Genomic DNA, 15,567 nt, shown 5'->3' on the forward strand with positions numbered 1-15,567 from the left:
ATGTTCCTAAACCTAAGAGATGTTGTTACTTGCTGCAGTCTGTTGATGATTGTGATAACCGGAGCGATCAGTGCTGTGATAAGCGAAACAGATATCGAAAGTGTCACTAATTATCAAATGGAAACGGTAAGATATCGTGTTCTTCACTAATGGCAATATCATGGAGTGTTTTTTTTGCTGTTTTCGCTGGAAACAGACTCTACCGGACTCTACGACTGATAGTTTCGACGAAACCACGTTCGAGTCTACAACCTACGGTGAAACGGAAACCGAGGAAGTTCCATCTTCTCGAGTGCTAAATTGTACCGAATGCAGTAAGCGCCTCCGTGAACCTTCCGTTTTTTTTTTGTAATATTTTTTTGCAATTTTAGAATGCGGTAATGCGGAGCCCTTGGAGAAAATCGTCGGCGGCAGTATGGCCAAGGAAAATGCTTACCCCTGGATGGCTGCTTTGTACTACAACAATCGCTTCACGTGCGGTGGATCACTGGTCACCGATCGTTACATACTGACCGCGGCACACTGCGTCGTGCGACTGACGCCGGCCCGTTTCCGTGTGCAACTGCTCGTTCACAACCGTACCCAGCCTACTACGAACTCGGTGGAACGCAGTGTCAAATCGATCAAAACGTTCTTCTTCAACAGTCTGTCGAACAACAACGACATCGGACTGCTCGAGCTGATGTTCCCGGTTACGATCAGCGGCGACCGGTTGGTGCCGATCTGTTTGCCACCGGCCAATGACAATTTGTTCGAAGGTAAAATGGCCATTGTAACCGGCTGGGGTAAAACGGCTCTCGGTGGTTTGTCGGATACGCTGCAAGAGCTGCACGTTCCAGTTCTATCGAATACGAATTGTCGACGGTCCGGTTATTGGGCGTTTCGGATTACGAACAAAATGGTTTGCGCTGGTTTTATCGAGGGTGGACGGGATTCTTGTCAGGTAGGTGGATTTTTAGTTTTGTCTAAGGAATGATGGATTGGATTTTTTTTTGCAATCGACAGGGTGACAGTGGCGGACCGCTGCAGATATTCAACAACGAAACCCGTCGGTACGAACTGGTGGGGATTGTATCGTGGGGACGGGCATGTGCCCAGAAAAATTATCCTGGCGTGTACACCAGAGTCAGTCGGTTTCTGCGCTGGATCAACAACAACGTCAAGGATTCGTGTGTCTGCCACTGACAGGCGAATAGGGTCTTTATTTCTCAATAAATTGTACGTGTTTACAACTGACAAAATACAGCTTTGATTAAACGAAAACAATACTACATTTGCGTACCGTACGGACGGAGTTCGTTTCGAAATAGTAACACAGTTAAATGCACCACCACGTGAATGCTGATGAAGACCTGTGGTCTCTAATAGTGGAACATTCGTGCCAGGATCACAGACAGAAGAGTCACGAGACCAAATGGAGCGCCCATGGGAGCACTGCCGGGGATGTTGCGACACTCAACTGGTGAGGGCTTCAGGTTTTTGCACAATGCTGCTCGGAAGTTTTGGACCGCCAATTGCTGGTTATCGGCGTCAAAAGTCTGAAAAACAAATTCAATTCAACAAATTATGAAAGTTTACAGAAAAAAAACCAAAACCAATTACCTGTCGGAAAGCGACGGTCGGAACGCTCTTCAAAGGTTGCTGCAATTTGGCCGTCTCGTCGCCATAGTTCTTCAGCAGTGTGCTACCCTCCGTCGAGTTCGCACATCGTTCGATGATGTCCCAGTTGTGAATTTCGTGCATCTCGGCACACACCTTGCCGGGGAATTCACCCTCCTTGAACTGGGCTCGCTCCATCAGACAGTTCACGTACTCCAGGATCAACGCTTCCCGGGTGTTGTTCGGTTGGTACGAATTTCCCTGGATGTGATACAGACCACAGGCGTGCACCTTGTTGCCGTAGCACTCGTTCGGACCGTGGTGGCACTCGAAGGTCGTATCCGCACCTTGCGTCCTGTACGAAGATTTACCGAACGGAATGAACTTCAGGTCGATGTTATTCCGGAACTGCTGGACCGCCGGATACAGCTGTTGGTTGATGAACTTGGCACTGTCCGGGCAGAGGGCTTCGTAGTAAACGTTCACCGGGACCTGTACGATAAAAGATAGAATCGAATTAGAAGAAAAATTTAAAAAGAACTTACACTGATGAGTCGAAGACGAAACGTCAAACAAACGAAAAACTTAAATGTTGACTCACGGTACGGAATCCCACACGCTTGCTTTTCACCGTGAATCAAAAGCACTCGAAATTAACCCATTAGTATGCCATACCGGCCGCATATCGGACTCTCCCCCCCGGTCCCTCGGAGGAGTAGCACGATTGTTTCGCTGCCATTCAATTGACTTTGACCGTAAGAGGCGAGCAGAGAAAAAGAAGCCAGTCAAAGCTAATAGAACAGGTGCTTGAATTAAAACAATAACATTCTCGCCACTGAACGCGTGATCATGAAAAAGACATCAACTGGGGGGGCCATTAATGGAGCGACGGGAGTATTGTCGATTGTCGGTGTCGGATACTTGGACCGTGCATGTCTTGATTTTAAAGTTTATTGCCAAGAATCAGCGTTTTGCGAGCACGAACAATGAGACGGGAACAGTTCAGGAGGTCAATCGTTGGAAGTTGAAAGTTGCTCTATTCGGGTTACCGTCGCGCGGCAATGCAATTCAATGCAATCTTTCATTTCCCCCCAAACACCTTCAATCAATTGTTCGCTTTTGATTTATACTTTTTTCTCGCGGGTTTACATTGCCACTTGTTGAAGGTGCTTTATCGAATTGAATAGCAACACAGTACACCGGAGGGTGGAAGAGGCTTCGGCGACTTTATCTTAGGAAGCCTATTGGCCTACTTTGTTTTTCCTAAAATGATCTGGGCTGTTGTTTTAAAATAGGCGAACTGTTTTTACCAATTCTTTTTAAATGGCTACAGTCTCTAAATGATCAGTTTCACAATAAAAAAAATCAATTCTAAAAAGTCAATCTACAAATAGGAGCATCTTTGATTTGGATGAACTTTAGTTACAAGATAGGTCATTTTGGTCCCTATCTACCGTCAAAAAATTCAAGTTGGGCCCTTTTAAGGAAAAAAAGTTATTTGAAAAAAAAACTTCCCTGTCCAAACTGCATTTAGTTTTCAGTGTATTTTTATCGGAAACTAAACCATGATCATCTCAGAATCTAATAAAACTTAGTTTGTGAGAAGATATTTAGCAATTAAGTATATTGTTATTAATCGTGAATCCCATTGAAACAGTTTATGCCATTAAACAAATATTTCATTATTACTTCTTTATTTTCTTGCTTAGAACTAAGGAAGGATCAATAACCATAACAACATTATGTAGGGCAACGGCTCCCTATTTCATCTGAGCTCCTATTTCCATCTCATCCCTTCACCTCATATCTTTGAACATGAATAATATTTTACAACCTACCGGAAGCAAACTGTGAAATGTTTTAAAATGATTTGAATAGCTATTGTCACGCTTTCCTATTGAAAGAAATGGTTTCAAATTCTTCGGTGATCGTTTTTTTCATATAAAATAAACTCACTTTTCAATTTAGGACACATTTTCGTCTCAAGATTTACAGTTCGTCATGTTTCTGAATATCTACTAATCGATTCGTCTCAAAACATGATCACTATTTCGCACAATTACACTACCATTGAATTCTGGATGACTTCATAATTAGTTATGTTCACTTGTCACTTGTTTAGTTAACGATTAAAAACTTCAAAAATTACCCGACAAGTAATAAAAGTCTTCATAAATATGAGATGAAAGTTTTTCACTTCGTTCACTTGATTGCGCTTTGTTTTCATCTCATTTGGTTTCGCAAAGTTGCCAAGTTATCTCATAATGTTACAAAACAAAAATTGTTTATCTTCTTCAAATTATCATCAAAAAGTATGTTTTTGGTATCCGTGACATTAGTTTAATTATATTATTGATATTTATATTTCAATAAAACTGTTTCAGCTTCGAATATTACCAGAAAGAGCGTGTTAAATACTAATGAAATAACTATTGTGGCAAATCTAGTAGCACTGGTTTCATTCTGCTATACGTCAACATAACGCTGTGAAGTGTGTGTGTTTCATCGGCTGTGCACAGAGATGCCAGATATTTTCATAGAAAATATGTATTACTTTGCATAGAAAGTCTATATCTGTTCTATCTGTTTTCACTAATAAAATGATGTTAAAAGATAGTTCTTTAGATCTCCGTAAGTCATTGACCCATTACTTAGATAACTCAACGAGTAAATTTTTTACCAATAATAATAATGTGGAAAAATCCTGGTGGATACGGTTGTATCGTTTGAGTTGTATATCTGGCAGCGGTGAGGCAGTCGGTCACCAGAATGTCTGCCAGCCAAATTTTTCCAGCTGACAGCGTTTAGTCAGCCATCTGGCAGCCATGCGTATGCGGGTGAGAGTGTAATAGTGGAATATTTTGTTTTGATTGCTGTCGCGATTGCTAATTTATAGGATGAATAAAAGATCAACGATAGGATGGATAAAAATCCATTGAGATGAAATTAGGAGCAGAGTAGTGAAAACATCATTAGTGTTTTTAGCTGTTTTATAAATATTAGTTCAATTTTCAAGAAATGTAAATCAATTCTCAACGTGGAGCAAGGCGAATGAAGCAGTAATATGAAATAGCTAAATCGGGGTTTGAAGGCGACGTCCTTACAAATGAGATGAAATAGGGAGCTTTTACCCTATTAAATTTAACATAATTATTTATTATTTTTTTCATGCATAACATTTGTCTTAAAACTATCTTCATGCATGCTATTTAGTATTATTTCTGTACAAGAAAAATATTTTTTGTTCATCTTCTGAATTAGAATACCTCTTTGCCTGTACATTGCCACTAGAAACAGGCACAAAACTGTGAATTTTCTGAGTACCAGGTATTGTTTTGGCGTTACCAGATCAGATGGTAATAACAGAATTGTAACAACTGTAGTAATCTATTTCGGAAATATTTTGCAACAAATTTTGAAATATTTTTGGCTGGTAAGCTGTTAAAATAACAAAAATCATATCAAAAAAGACTCTAGCGGGAACAAAATCGTAACAGATTTTGAAACGTTCTTTTCACAATTATTATTGAATTTGATATAACAACAGAAGTCCGAAAGTAGAAATTTACAACAATAGTTGTAATAAATTAGATAGCAAATTTAACACAGAAAAACTATTTCACAGCCGACTTTTAGCATGGTTTCAATTCAAAATTGTTGAATGTTTTTTTTAATAAATGAATAATTTATTTAATTAATTGATCTGGTTCCATCTTTTAGTTTTTTGAAATTCTGATCACTATATCTCGATATAAAGCAAAGGAAGAACTCATTTTTCCAATTTATGAACTTTATTATGAGTCTTGCAAATGAAAATGAAACATTAGAACTGATTTTGTTAGTTAGTTTTGTTAGTATGTTAAGCAAAAGTGATGTGTTTCGGAAACTCGACTGGATATTTCTAAAAAGAAAGATCATCATCATGGATGAGTTAGATGACTACACTGCAGATAGAGCTAATGGGTAGCTGTGGATGATATAGGATGACGCCTTTCTATCACAACACTACTTCTAGTACCAGATTTGGTTATTGTACTATTGTGGTTGGCTCAAATCTAAAAAGAACGTTGAAACAAAATTTAAATTTATATAAAAGTTTCACAACTATCTCAAATGATTTGTTTATTTATTATTGCGCTTCTTGGTAACTAGTTCATAGCAACTTAAACAGTGTTGCTCAAGAAGATTATTTTCATGATTATCGAGGGGTCGCTATATTTATGGTAACTGGCGGTAAATCACTCACGAACACTTTTTGTTCAGATTTTTCTTCGGAGTGCCTGGTCGTGTCGTCGGTTTCATACTTGACAGCAATGTAAGTGTTAGCGAGAATATCCATCAGCATTCGGCGCAGCAATCCTTGACTATGAACCAGAACAAACAGCGACTGGCATCGACCTCTTTCAACTACCTGACATGCGGAGTGATTCCCTGCAATTCTATTCTCAATTCCCACAGGTATGAAGATAACAGGGAAGGTGAAATGTAAACGAATGAAGTTAATAGGACCGAATCTCAATGTTTATAGCAAAAAAAAACAGTAATAAACAATCTACGAAATCGAACACCGCACGTTGTGGGCATCGTTCGTGTGCGGCGTTGTGTTTTCTTCTTCCGTACCAGTTTTGCATCGTCATTTTAGATGACGGTTTGAAAGATTTGACACACATCGCTCTGCTGACCATTGCTGAGAAATCGAATTGAGTTCCTCTTTTTCCCCATTATGCAATACAAGTAGGTTTATAATTTTGACTACAAAAAAAATCACAGAATTTCGAATATTTATTAATGGCAATAACCAAACATTCAATTACCTGCCCTATAACCAACCAGCCCTCCTACATTATATTCTGATGGAATCGTTCACACAATTTTCCATTACTGAATCATGTTGTAAACTTTTGTCGTGAATACGACTTACTTTACTATGGGGCGCCTTTTCAAAATTAGCCATATGGAAGAATGGGCAGAACTTAATCGTGAATATCTCGACTTGTATTATTGGCAGCAACATAATTCTTTCACTATTTTATCAAAAATATGATCAGGAATTTAGGATAATATTTCGAACAGTGTGAGATAACCACAAACAACTCAAAAATTAGGTTTTCTGAAAATTTTAAAACAACGCGGAAAACTCTTTACTTTTGCTTGGGTTTTTCGTGCAAGGATGACGATTTTGAGGCACATATCTTCAACTGAACGTTATAAAAGGTGAACCGTGGTCGAAAATCGATCATTTCTTCTTGTGCGTTGGATGGAAGCAGACGTCGGGGCGAGAAGACGTTTTCAAACAGCGGCATCAGAGAGCGCACCTTCTGCGTGGTTAAAAAAGTACGGGTGTGTAATGTCAGAGACATAACTGGATGTCGTGAATACGAATAAAACTGACACGATTTCTTTACACTTTCGAATTCGAATTGATAGTTGATCGATTGTGAAGCTTTCCCCTTTTTGATTACTAAAATTTTCGATTTTTGACGTCGATTACCTCATTTCGGATTTGCATATTTCATTGAAAGAAACTACGAAGATGCTGTACAGGATTCATTTCTGCCTTTTAGGAGGCCCTAATTGTGGAATTCTCTACGATATTTAGCACAGCTCGGAACATTTTTCTCGAACGAGTTTCGCACAGCGAAAACTGCACGAAGCAAATCAAATTATTTTTGATTTTCACTAAACTGATGATTTCTACCTTCGATTTGCAAAGAAGTAATCCTAATAGTTCTCTAGGTAACATTTAGAGCCATTAGAATGGCTGATTTTGTACAATGTTGTCCACTTTTCGTCTCTTGTTTTCTTTTTCTCCAATGCAAAGCACCAGCAGCTGATGCAATAGTTCTTGCTTGAATTGAAACTAGCTTTGCGTACAAACCGACACATCCGCTCGCAGTGCCAAATGATGCGAAACGGGTTTAATGCGTTTCCTCGCCTTGACGACCGGAAGGCAAATGAGAACTACGACCTGAGCGTTTGAGGTTTTTAACCACGCAGAAGGTGCACTCTCCAAAGCTGCTGGTCCCACGACGTCTGCTTGCATCCAACGCACAAGAAGAAATGATCGAATTTCGACCACGGTTCCCCTTTTATACGCAGTCAGTTGAATATATGTGCCTGACTACCTCAAAATCGTCGTCCTTGCGCGAAAAACCCAAGCGAAAGTAAAGAGTTTTCCGCGTTGTTTTCAAATTTTAAGAAAACTTAATTTTTGAGTTGTTTGTGGTTATCGCACACTGTTCAAAATATTATCCTAAATTCCTGATCATATTTTTGATGAAATGGTGAAAGAATTATGTTGCTACTATTAATACAAGTCGAGATATTCACGATTAAGTTCTGCCCATTCTTCCATATGGCTAGTTTTGAAAAGGCACCACATAGTAAAGTAAGTCGTATTCACGACAAAACTCAAACGCTCAGGTCGTAGTTCTCATTGTACGCAAAGTTAGTTTCAATTCAAGCAAGAACGATTGCATCAGCTGCTGGTCGATTGCATTAGAGAGAAAGAAAACAAGAAACGAAAAGTGTTTATATAAAAACAGCCGTTCTAATGGCTCGAAATGTTTACTAAAGAACTATTAAGATTACTTACGAAGGTAGAAATAATCAGTTTAGTGAAAATCCAAAATAATTTGATTCGCTTCGTGCACTTTTCGCTGTGCAAAAGTCATTCGAGATAAATGTTACGAACTGTGCTAAATATAGTACACGGAAAGAAATCCGTTACTGCTGTTATGATTAAAAAATTATGAAACCAATCATTTTAACTTATCATGATATCATGAGCAATAACTCTTCCCCCATGAAAATTAATAGTGGTTCGAAAATGCGTTACTTGAAGAATGCATTTCTTTCAAAGCTCGTAATTCTAATTTTCTACCCGTATATCACTTTGAACCCTCTGCATCAAGTGATGTGATAGATTAATAGATTAATGGACATTGACATTGAAAATGTTTACTTCATCCTGAAGCATGTTATTTAATAATCGTGTTGTTTTACCCACCTGCTGATAGAGAATTAAACATAACATAAAAATAAAGATAATGAAAATAATAAAAATAAAGATAAAAGCTACGCTTTTCATTTGACAAACATCAATGTTACATTTTGTTCGAATGTATTCTTACATATTTGATGTGATCGTTGTTACTAGAAGAGCTAGCGTTTATTTCGATTGTGAACTTGGAACTCCTTCTAACGAAAATCAGAAAAATATTTTGTTCAACCACTTTGATTAATTTGTTTCATAGATATAACAACACAAGCTGTATTGATGCGTCTAAATAGTATGAATAAGACGATTATTTTTTAAGAGGTTTAATTCACTCGTGTTTTTTCATGCAGTTCGTTTAAGTGTTTACCTCATTTCGGATTTGCATATTTCATTGAAAGAAACTACGAAGATGCTGTACAGGATTCATTTCTGCCTTTTAGGAGGCCCTAATTGTGGAATTCTCTACGATATTTAGCACAGCTCGGAACATTTTTCTCGAACGAGTTTCGCACAGCGAAAACTGCACGAAGCAAATCAAATTATTTTTGATTTTCACTAAACTGATGATTTCTACCTTCGATTTGCAAAGAAGTAATCCTAATAGTTCTCTAGGTAACATTTAGAGCCATTAGAATGGCTGATTTTGTACAATGTTGTCCACTTTTCGTCTCTTGTTTTCTTTTTCTCCAATGCAAAGCACCAGCAGCTGATGCAATAGTTCTTGCTTGAATTGAAACTAGCTTTGCGTACAAACCGACACATCCGCTCGCAGTGCCAAATGATGCGAAACGGGTTTAATGCGTTTCCTCGCCTTGACGACCGGAAGGCAAATGAGAACTACGACCTGAGCGTTTGAGGTTTTTAACCACGCAGAAGGTGCACTCTCCGAAGCTGCTGGTCCCACGACGTCTGCTTGCATCCAACGCACAAGAAGAAATGATCGAATTTCGTTTTGCATAAATATCTGTTTATTATTCTTATTTTTGTGTATTACATCAACATTTTACAGTACAAGTGTTCTGACCCTTTGGCCTTTCATCTTTGTTGTTCATACGATTCGTTATTAATATTAGGTGTTTTAGTTACTCTTGTTTTACATACTAATGTTTAATCATAATATTTATTTTAATTATTTATAAAATGTCTACCTACTTATAACTATCCCTAACCTAATACGTACAAATTTTGAACTATTTGTATTTCAGAGATTGAGCACCTCTCTTCAAATTTCGTGCAGTATTGTTCGAATTTTTGTTCTAGTATATCCAGTGAGGCCATCTCATGTACTTCACTAGTCCTTGTCCAAGGGGGTAGATTTAGAATCATCTTTAAGATCTTACTTTGAATGCGTTGAAGCCTAAGTTTGTGTGTTCGTGCACAACCCCGCCAAACAGGGACTGCGTATTCAATTGCGGGGTAGATGATTTGTTTATAGACAGCCATCTGATTCTTCAGGCATAGTTTAGATGTTCTACAAATCAGCGGATACAGAGACCTAATGAGTATGCTGCATTTTTGAACGATTTTGTCAACATGTGACCTGAATATCAGATGTCTGTCAAAGGTGAGTCCTAGATAGATAACTTCATCGGACCATTGAATGACCTCATCACCGAATCGTATTCTGCATTCGTCTGATGGAACAAGTTTTGGAGATCTTGAATGTGGAAACAAGATGACCTGAGTTTTCGCTGCATTGATCACAATTTTCCAGCTTGTAAAATATTCCGTTAAAGCGTCCAGACCTGTCTGTAGTTTATTTTTCAGAGCATTAATGACACGACCTTTGTAAAGAATGGCAGTATCATCAGCAAATTGTGACAGAACACCACCACCTGGAAGAGGTGGGATGTCTGATGTGAAAATGTTGTATAGAATGGGACCTAGGATACTTCCCTGGGGTACACCAGCAGGAATAGTAAATCTTTCTGAAAGTGCATTATTCAGAGAAACCTGGAATGCTCTATCTGCAAGATAATTTTTGATAATTTTAATAAGATACATGGGAAAATTATACCGATGCAGTTTGAACACCAGTCCATCGTGCCACACATTATCGAATGCCTTTTCAATATCCAATATTGCCATGGCAGTCGTTTTGGACACTGATTTGTTTTGCTGGATAACGTTGTTAACCCTTGTGAGTTGGTGGATGGTGGATCTTCCTTTCCGGAACCCAAATTGTTCTTCTAGAAATATATCCTGTTCATCTGCGAAAGCAAGAATTCGCCTTTGTATTGATTTTTCAAACAGCTTGGATAGGGCAGAGAGTAAGCTGATGGGCCGATAGCTCTTGGAAAAGGAAGGATCTTTCCCCGGTTTCAAAACTGGGATAACTTTAGCTAACTTCCACATTGAAGGGAAGTAACCAAGCTCCCAGCACCTGTTAAAAATTTTAGCTAAGAAGACAAATGAACGAATACTCAAATGTTTCAGCTCAATGTTGAATGTGTTGTCGAAACCGGGGGCCTTCATATTTTTGGATTTTTTCACAATAGCCATCAGCTCATTCGCAGTGACTCTACTTTCCTCAGGAACCAAGCTGTCTGATTGGTCAACCTCAGCTACGCTATCAGCAACGGCTCTTTCATATGGACTAACAATGTTAAGTCCTAAATTGTGAGAACACACAAACTGCTTGCCTAGCGCATTTGCCTTCTCTACTGGTGTGATTAAAGGTATTCCTTCAGCTGCGTCCTGGGGTGACATCAGAGGAGGAATAGGCTTCGGTTTTTTCTTGAGCACCTTCGTTAATGACCAGAAGGGCTTTGAATGTGGGAGAATTCCTCGAAGCTTTTCCTGGAAGTTCCTGTTGCGAAGCTCAGATATCCTTCCCTGGATTATCCTAGTTAAGTTGTTATAAGTAGTCTTCCTATCTAGGATGCCAGTTCGTTGATACTGCCTCCGGTAGATATTCCGAAGTCGGATGAGTTTCTTGGTGACACTGTCGATTTGAAGAGAGGAACTCGGCATATGTTGTACTGGAACCGTCCTATCACGAGCGACTGTGATTGAATGCTGGAAGGAAGATAGGGCCGCATCGATTTCCATCGGGGAATCTAGTGGAACATTGATATTAATAAGTTGGTCGGCGATTTGTTGAAATTGGACCCAATCGGTGCGATAATAGTTCCTCCGTGGTTGAATAGGCACTGTTTCGGGTGAAGATCCCAACGTCAATATTACTGGAAAGTGGTCAGAAGAGAGCTCGTAGAAGACAACCGGAGAGCTGTCTATGGCGATGTTGCTGATGAATATATCCAAAATGGAATGAACTCCCGATCTGGAAAGTCGCGTTGGTTGATCCGGAGCGAAGATGTTGTATTGTCCAGCTTCGTAATCTTCGGCAAGTACGAATCCGTTTCGATTCTGTCTTCTGTTTCCCCACAGCTCATGCCGTGCGTTCAGGTCCCCAGCAATGATGAATTTGTTTTGTCGTCGAGTGAGCATAGCCAGATCTCGCTTCAATGATGCACACGTACCATTGTAACCGTAGCCAAAATCTCCAGAATTAAGTTTTTGAAAAACTGGTAGCTTTTGCGCCACTCTCGCGAAGCGAGAGGCTACCAGTCGCGTTATTGCCCGACTATTTTTGAGATTTACTCAGGGAATCTTTTGGCGGTTACTCCTATCGCAAAACGAACTAAAATCGCCAATCCCGACAATATACAAAATGGTTGCACTCCGTCGATTTAAAGCGAACGCCGAATAAACGAACAGTTTACTGAGGTGGAATGAGCGTAACGAAAAGAGTGAAATTTCTCTAAAAGGTTACTTAAACGGAAAAGGAATTAAAAAACGGAAATTCAATAATAGTCGCTGTATTCCACTTGCATTTCGTTCGTATTGGACAATAGTTTGTAAGGTTTTGATAATTCAACTTATACGGTCTGTTAACATGGCCATGAAAACGATTTACCTGCGCAGGTTTTGGAGAACTGATGCTGTAGATAGAGCCGATTTCCACGCCAGCAAGATGGCCGCCTATGATGTTCCAACACAAATGAAATGGCGCCAAACTGTTGCGTTGTAGGAGACGACGAACGCCGGCGTGTGCGCTTGGCCGATTCTATAGGTGCGGAGGGTGGTACGGCTGGGTTTTTGCTGAAGTCAACAAGAGCTATGCCCTCAGCACAAGCCAACGTGCCCTAGGCGCCCTCCGCGTACTAAGATTCCGCAACAGGCCGCCGTAGGACGGAATGAAACTTGTGCCTCGAAACACAAACGGCGTCTCAGCGCCGACTCTCGGACTCACGGATGGCTCCCTTGAGTCACCACGCGTCTTCGACAAAGTACCACTCACCTCCGTTTAACTACCCCTAAGGGCGGGCCCCTGTGCACACACGCTCCCTCCAGCTGTCGAGCCGGAAAACGTAAACCCGTACAAAAGCGCCCGTTGATCGAGCGCTGCTGTCCAAAACGAACGCAATTAGAACTCATTTAATTCAAATAATCTCTATATAAATTTACCTTTGTACAATAATTTCAAAAACGCACGAACAGAATCGTGCCCGAGGTTTTTTATTTTACCCTCGTTCGAATCTATGAAGATCAAAATGAAAATAATTTAAAACCTTTTCCTCTAACTACACTCGCTATTAATCCTCACCTCTAAGAGAATAAAAAACGCGCACTACTTTTTAAACTTAAGTTTTCGCACAACTGTTCACCAGCAATTTCACTTGTCGAATGACCGAGTGCGATACCACTTACGACCAATTTGCCTCGGATCTATTATTCAAATTTTGGCGGTTGTTTATTTTAAACATGGCAGCGCCCATAACTTGCGCGCAATAACTTAAACGGCATGGCGGTTATATATTTATCATGACATTAATTAGTCGATTCTTCCTATCAACCTTTCGTCGCCAAATTATAGCTAATTTTATTGAATTATAGCAAACTGAACCGAATTATATCATACTTAGTCGAGACACTTTCAAATTAAAATTATAGTTTGAATCTTTACGCGAGACATACGCAAAGCGTAGTTCGTTACATCACAACACCTGGTTTTATGAAAATTTGATCTGAAAAAGATCAAATTTTCATAACTTCAGATCGAAAAACTTTTAATCCTAATGATATTTGCAAAAAAAAAAAAAAAAAAAAAAAAAAAAAAAACTACGTAGAATATTCAACATATCAGTTTAAATTCATTAAATCAGTCAAATCTTAACAATATCTCTATAATACTATTATACTGCGCAAGTCTACAAATTGGTGCAAGCTGTATTTCCGATTGTTAACGTAATTTGCGATACAAAAAAAACATAAAACCCCAACGTAGACTCTCTACTACAAACCCGAACCTGAAATGATTAGTTACATTATCGGAAACCGTTGTCCGACCTGATACGTGAATTAATCATTCCTTAAACTCACCGCCATCAGACATTTTGCTGATGCAATGGATTAATCAAACGTAACGTGACGTAACGTAACTTGAAATATCACCAGTTATAACATCGGAAAATTACTGTCCGATTAACAATGGTACTGAAGACATTTCTTAGAAAAATGTGAAAAATTGCCATTTTCAATCATCCCGATTGAAACCCTAGCTAAACGTAAATGTTCCGCGCGTAAACATCAAGTTTTATTAACTCGACTCAAAAAACTTACTTCGAAACGTAATCTGATTGGTAACCCCTAAAATATCGCAACAAATATTGTCTTCGAAAATTGACAGCATGCGTACCCCTCCGCATGAGATGCTGGCAGTATAAACGTCAGATTTAGATCGCGGTCTAGTTAATGTTCTATGTTATTGTCGTACGGAGAAAAACGTCAAGATGACAATTAGAAAATATGTCCGTAGTTATAACTCGCGTGTGTACTAAGTGATTTTATTTATTCTATTTTTTTTTAATATACACACTACCCTAATTGTTAACAAAATTGGTAAGTAAAAATTTTTGAATAAATTGTAAGTTTTAACTACTGGTTCTCTTTGCAGGGTTTTTCCTCCTTTTAACCGTTCGAGGTGTTCACCAACTGTTTGAAAGTTGACCTTGACCCTCAGGATTAAGGAAACTTATGGCTCCGGCGACCTTGGACTTGAAATACCATTCCCGGTTTTTTACACAGGTTTCGAAACAAACTTCGGCAAATATTCAGTTGAGTATTCGTTATGATTATTATTTGTTTGTGTACATTACTAATGCCTTTTTTTGTTTTCAGGTCCAACCACATGTCTTACCATCACTAACCCTTTTTTTTTTTACTATTTCAGGTACGTCAGCGAGGGAAGAATCGGACGTATGGATGTGGAACACCTGCAGGGCCGGTAAATATGATAGGACTTGAACTTTTTAAAAAGAAACAAAAAAAAAACCCCGATCAAACCGTAAGTAACTTTGCCTTTCCTAACCCAAATTTATATTAACACACTAACATAGGTTAAGTAGCTTTGGAAAAAATATTGTTCTGGTTAGGCATCCCTGTAAACTAATTTATTTTTAAGCGTTTCGCTAATCCTAAACTTTGCGCTAATATCAATTTGTCTCGTTGTTTGACCACTGTGTGGTTAGTAACATATTCTTCGTTACAAATTTAGTATTTTTTTAAAAAGTTTGCATGGAATATTCCTAGAATATTCCCTTTTTCGTCAACTAATTCATAACTGTCGCCCAATACGCGATGTATTATTGCTTCCGAATATTTTGGGCCAAGTTTTGCGCAATAATCTTTAGCTTTATTCGACAAGATTGTATGTTTCTTCCACACTTTTTCTCCTTCTGAGTAAGTTGGAGCATTTTTATTTGAACGTAAATTGTAATATTTTGCTTGTTTTTGGTAGGCCTCTTGAAGGTTCTTTCGTACATCTTCATATAATTTTTCCCGATTTGATTCATTTTCAACTTTATGTGGTTCCGCGCTAGTGTATCGAAAATTTTCAAATTCAGTTCCATTATTCACTATATTTCTACCAAACGTAAGAAAAAAAGGTGAATATTTAGTCGAGT

At 38.8% G+C, this 15,567-nt stretch overlaps 2 protein-coding genes across 2 annotated transcripts in view; one reads left to right on the top strand and one right to left on the bottom strand.

Moving 5' to 3' along the window:
- Positions 1-1,185, top strand: LOC131425714 (trypsin-4-like). Its single transcript, XM_058587813.1, has 4 exons — positions 1-126; positions 197-314; positions 372-943; positions 1,006-1,185. Exons 1-4 carry the CDS (start codon positions 1-3, stop codon positions 1,183-1,185), a joined length of 996 nt encoding a protein of 331 aa, XP_058443796.1.
- The window catches only part of LOC131437422 (GILT-like protein 1), a 49,754-nt gene continuing 35,353 nt past the window's right edge, over positions 1,167-15,567 (bottom strand). The window contains exons 2-3 of the mRNA XM_058606753.1: positions 1,603-2,091; positions 1,167-1,538 (exon numbers count right to left, since the gene is read on the bottom strand). Of these exons, the coding sequence (XP_058462736.1) occupies positions 1,362-1,538; positions 1,603-2,091 (666 nt within the window). The 3' untranslated portion in view covers positions 1,167-1,361. The remainder of the gene's footprint in view (positions 1,539-1,602; positions 2,092-15,567) is intronic.

Source organism: Malaya genurostris, chromosome 1, assembly GCF_030247185.1.
Source record: "Malaya genurostris strain Urasoe2022 chromosome 1, Malgen_1.1, whole genome shotgun sequence".
NCBI classification, from domain to species: Eukaryota; Metazoa; Arthropoda; class Insecta; order Diptera; family Culicidae; genus Malaya; species Malaya genurostris.

What these genes read in the sequence shown, in the direction of transcription:
- LOC131425714 (XM_058587813.1), top strand. Translation starts at nt 1, where the DNA reads ATGTTCCTAAACCTAAGAGATGTTGTTACTTGCTGCAGTCTGTTGATG. An exon ending in GCTAAATTGTACCGAATGCA is followed by an intron (nt 315 to 371) that starts GTAAGCGCCTCC and finishes TTGCAATTTTAG; the next exon opens with AATGCGGTAATGCGGAGCCC. An exon ending in GTGGACGGGATTCTTGTCAG is followed by an intron (nt 944 to 1,005) that starts GTAGGTGGATTT and finishes TGCAATCGACAG; the next exon opens with GGTGACAGTGGCGGACCGCT.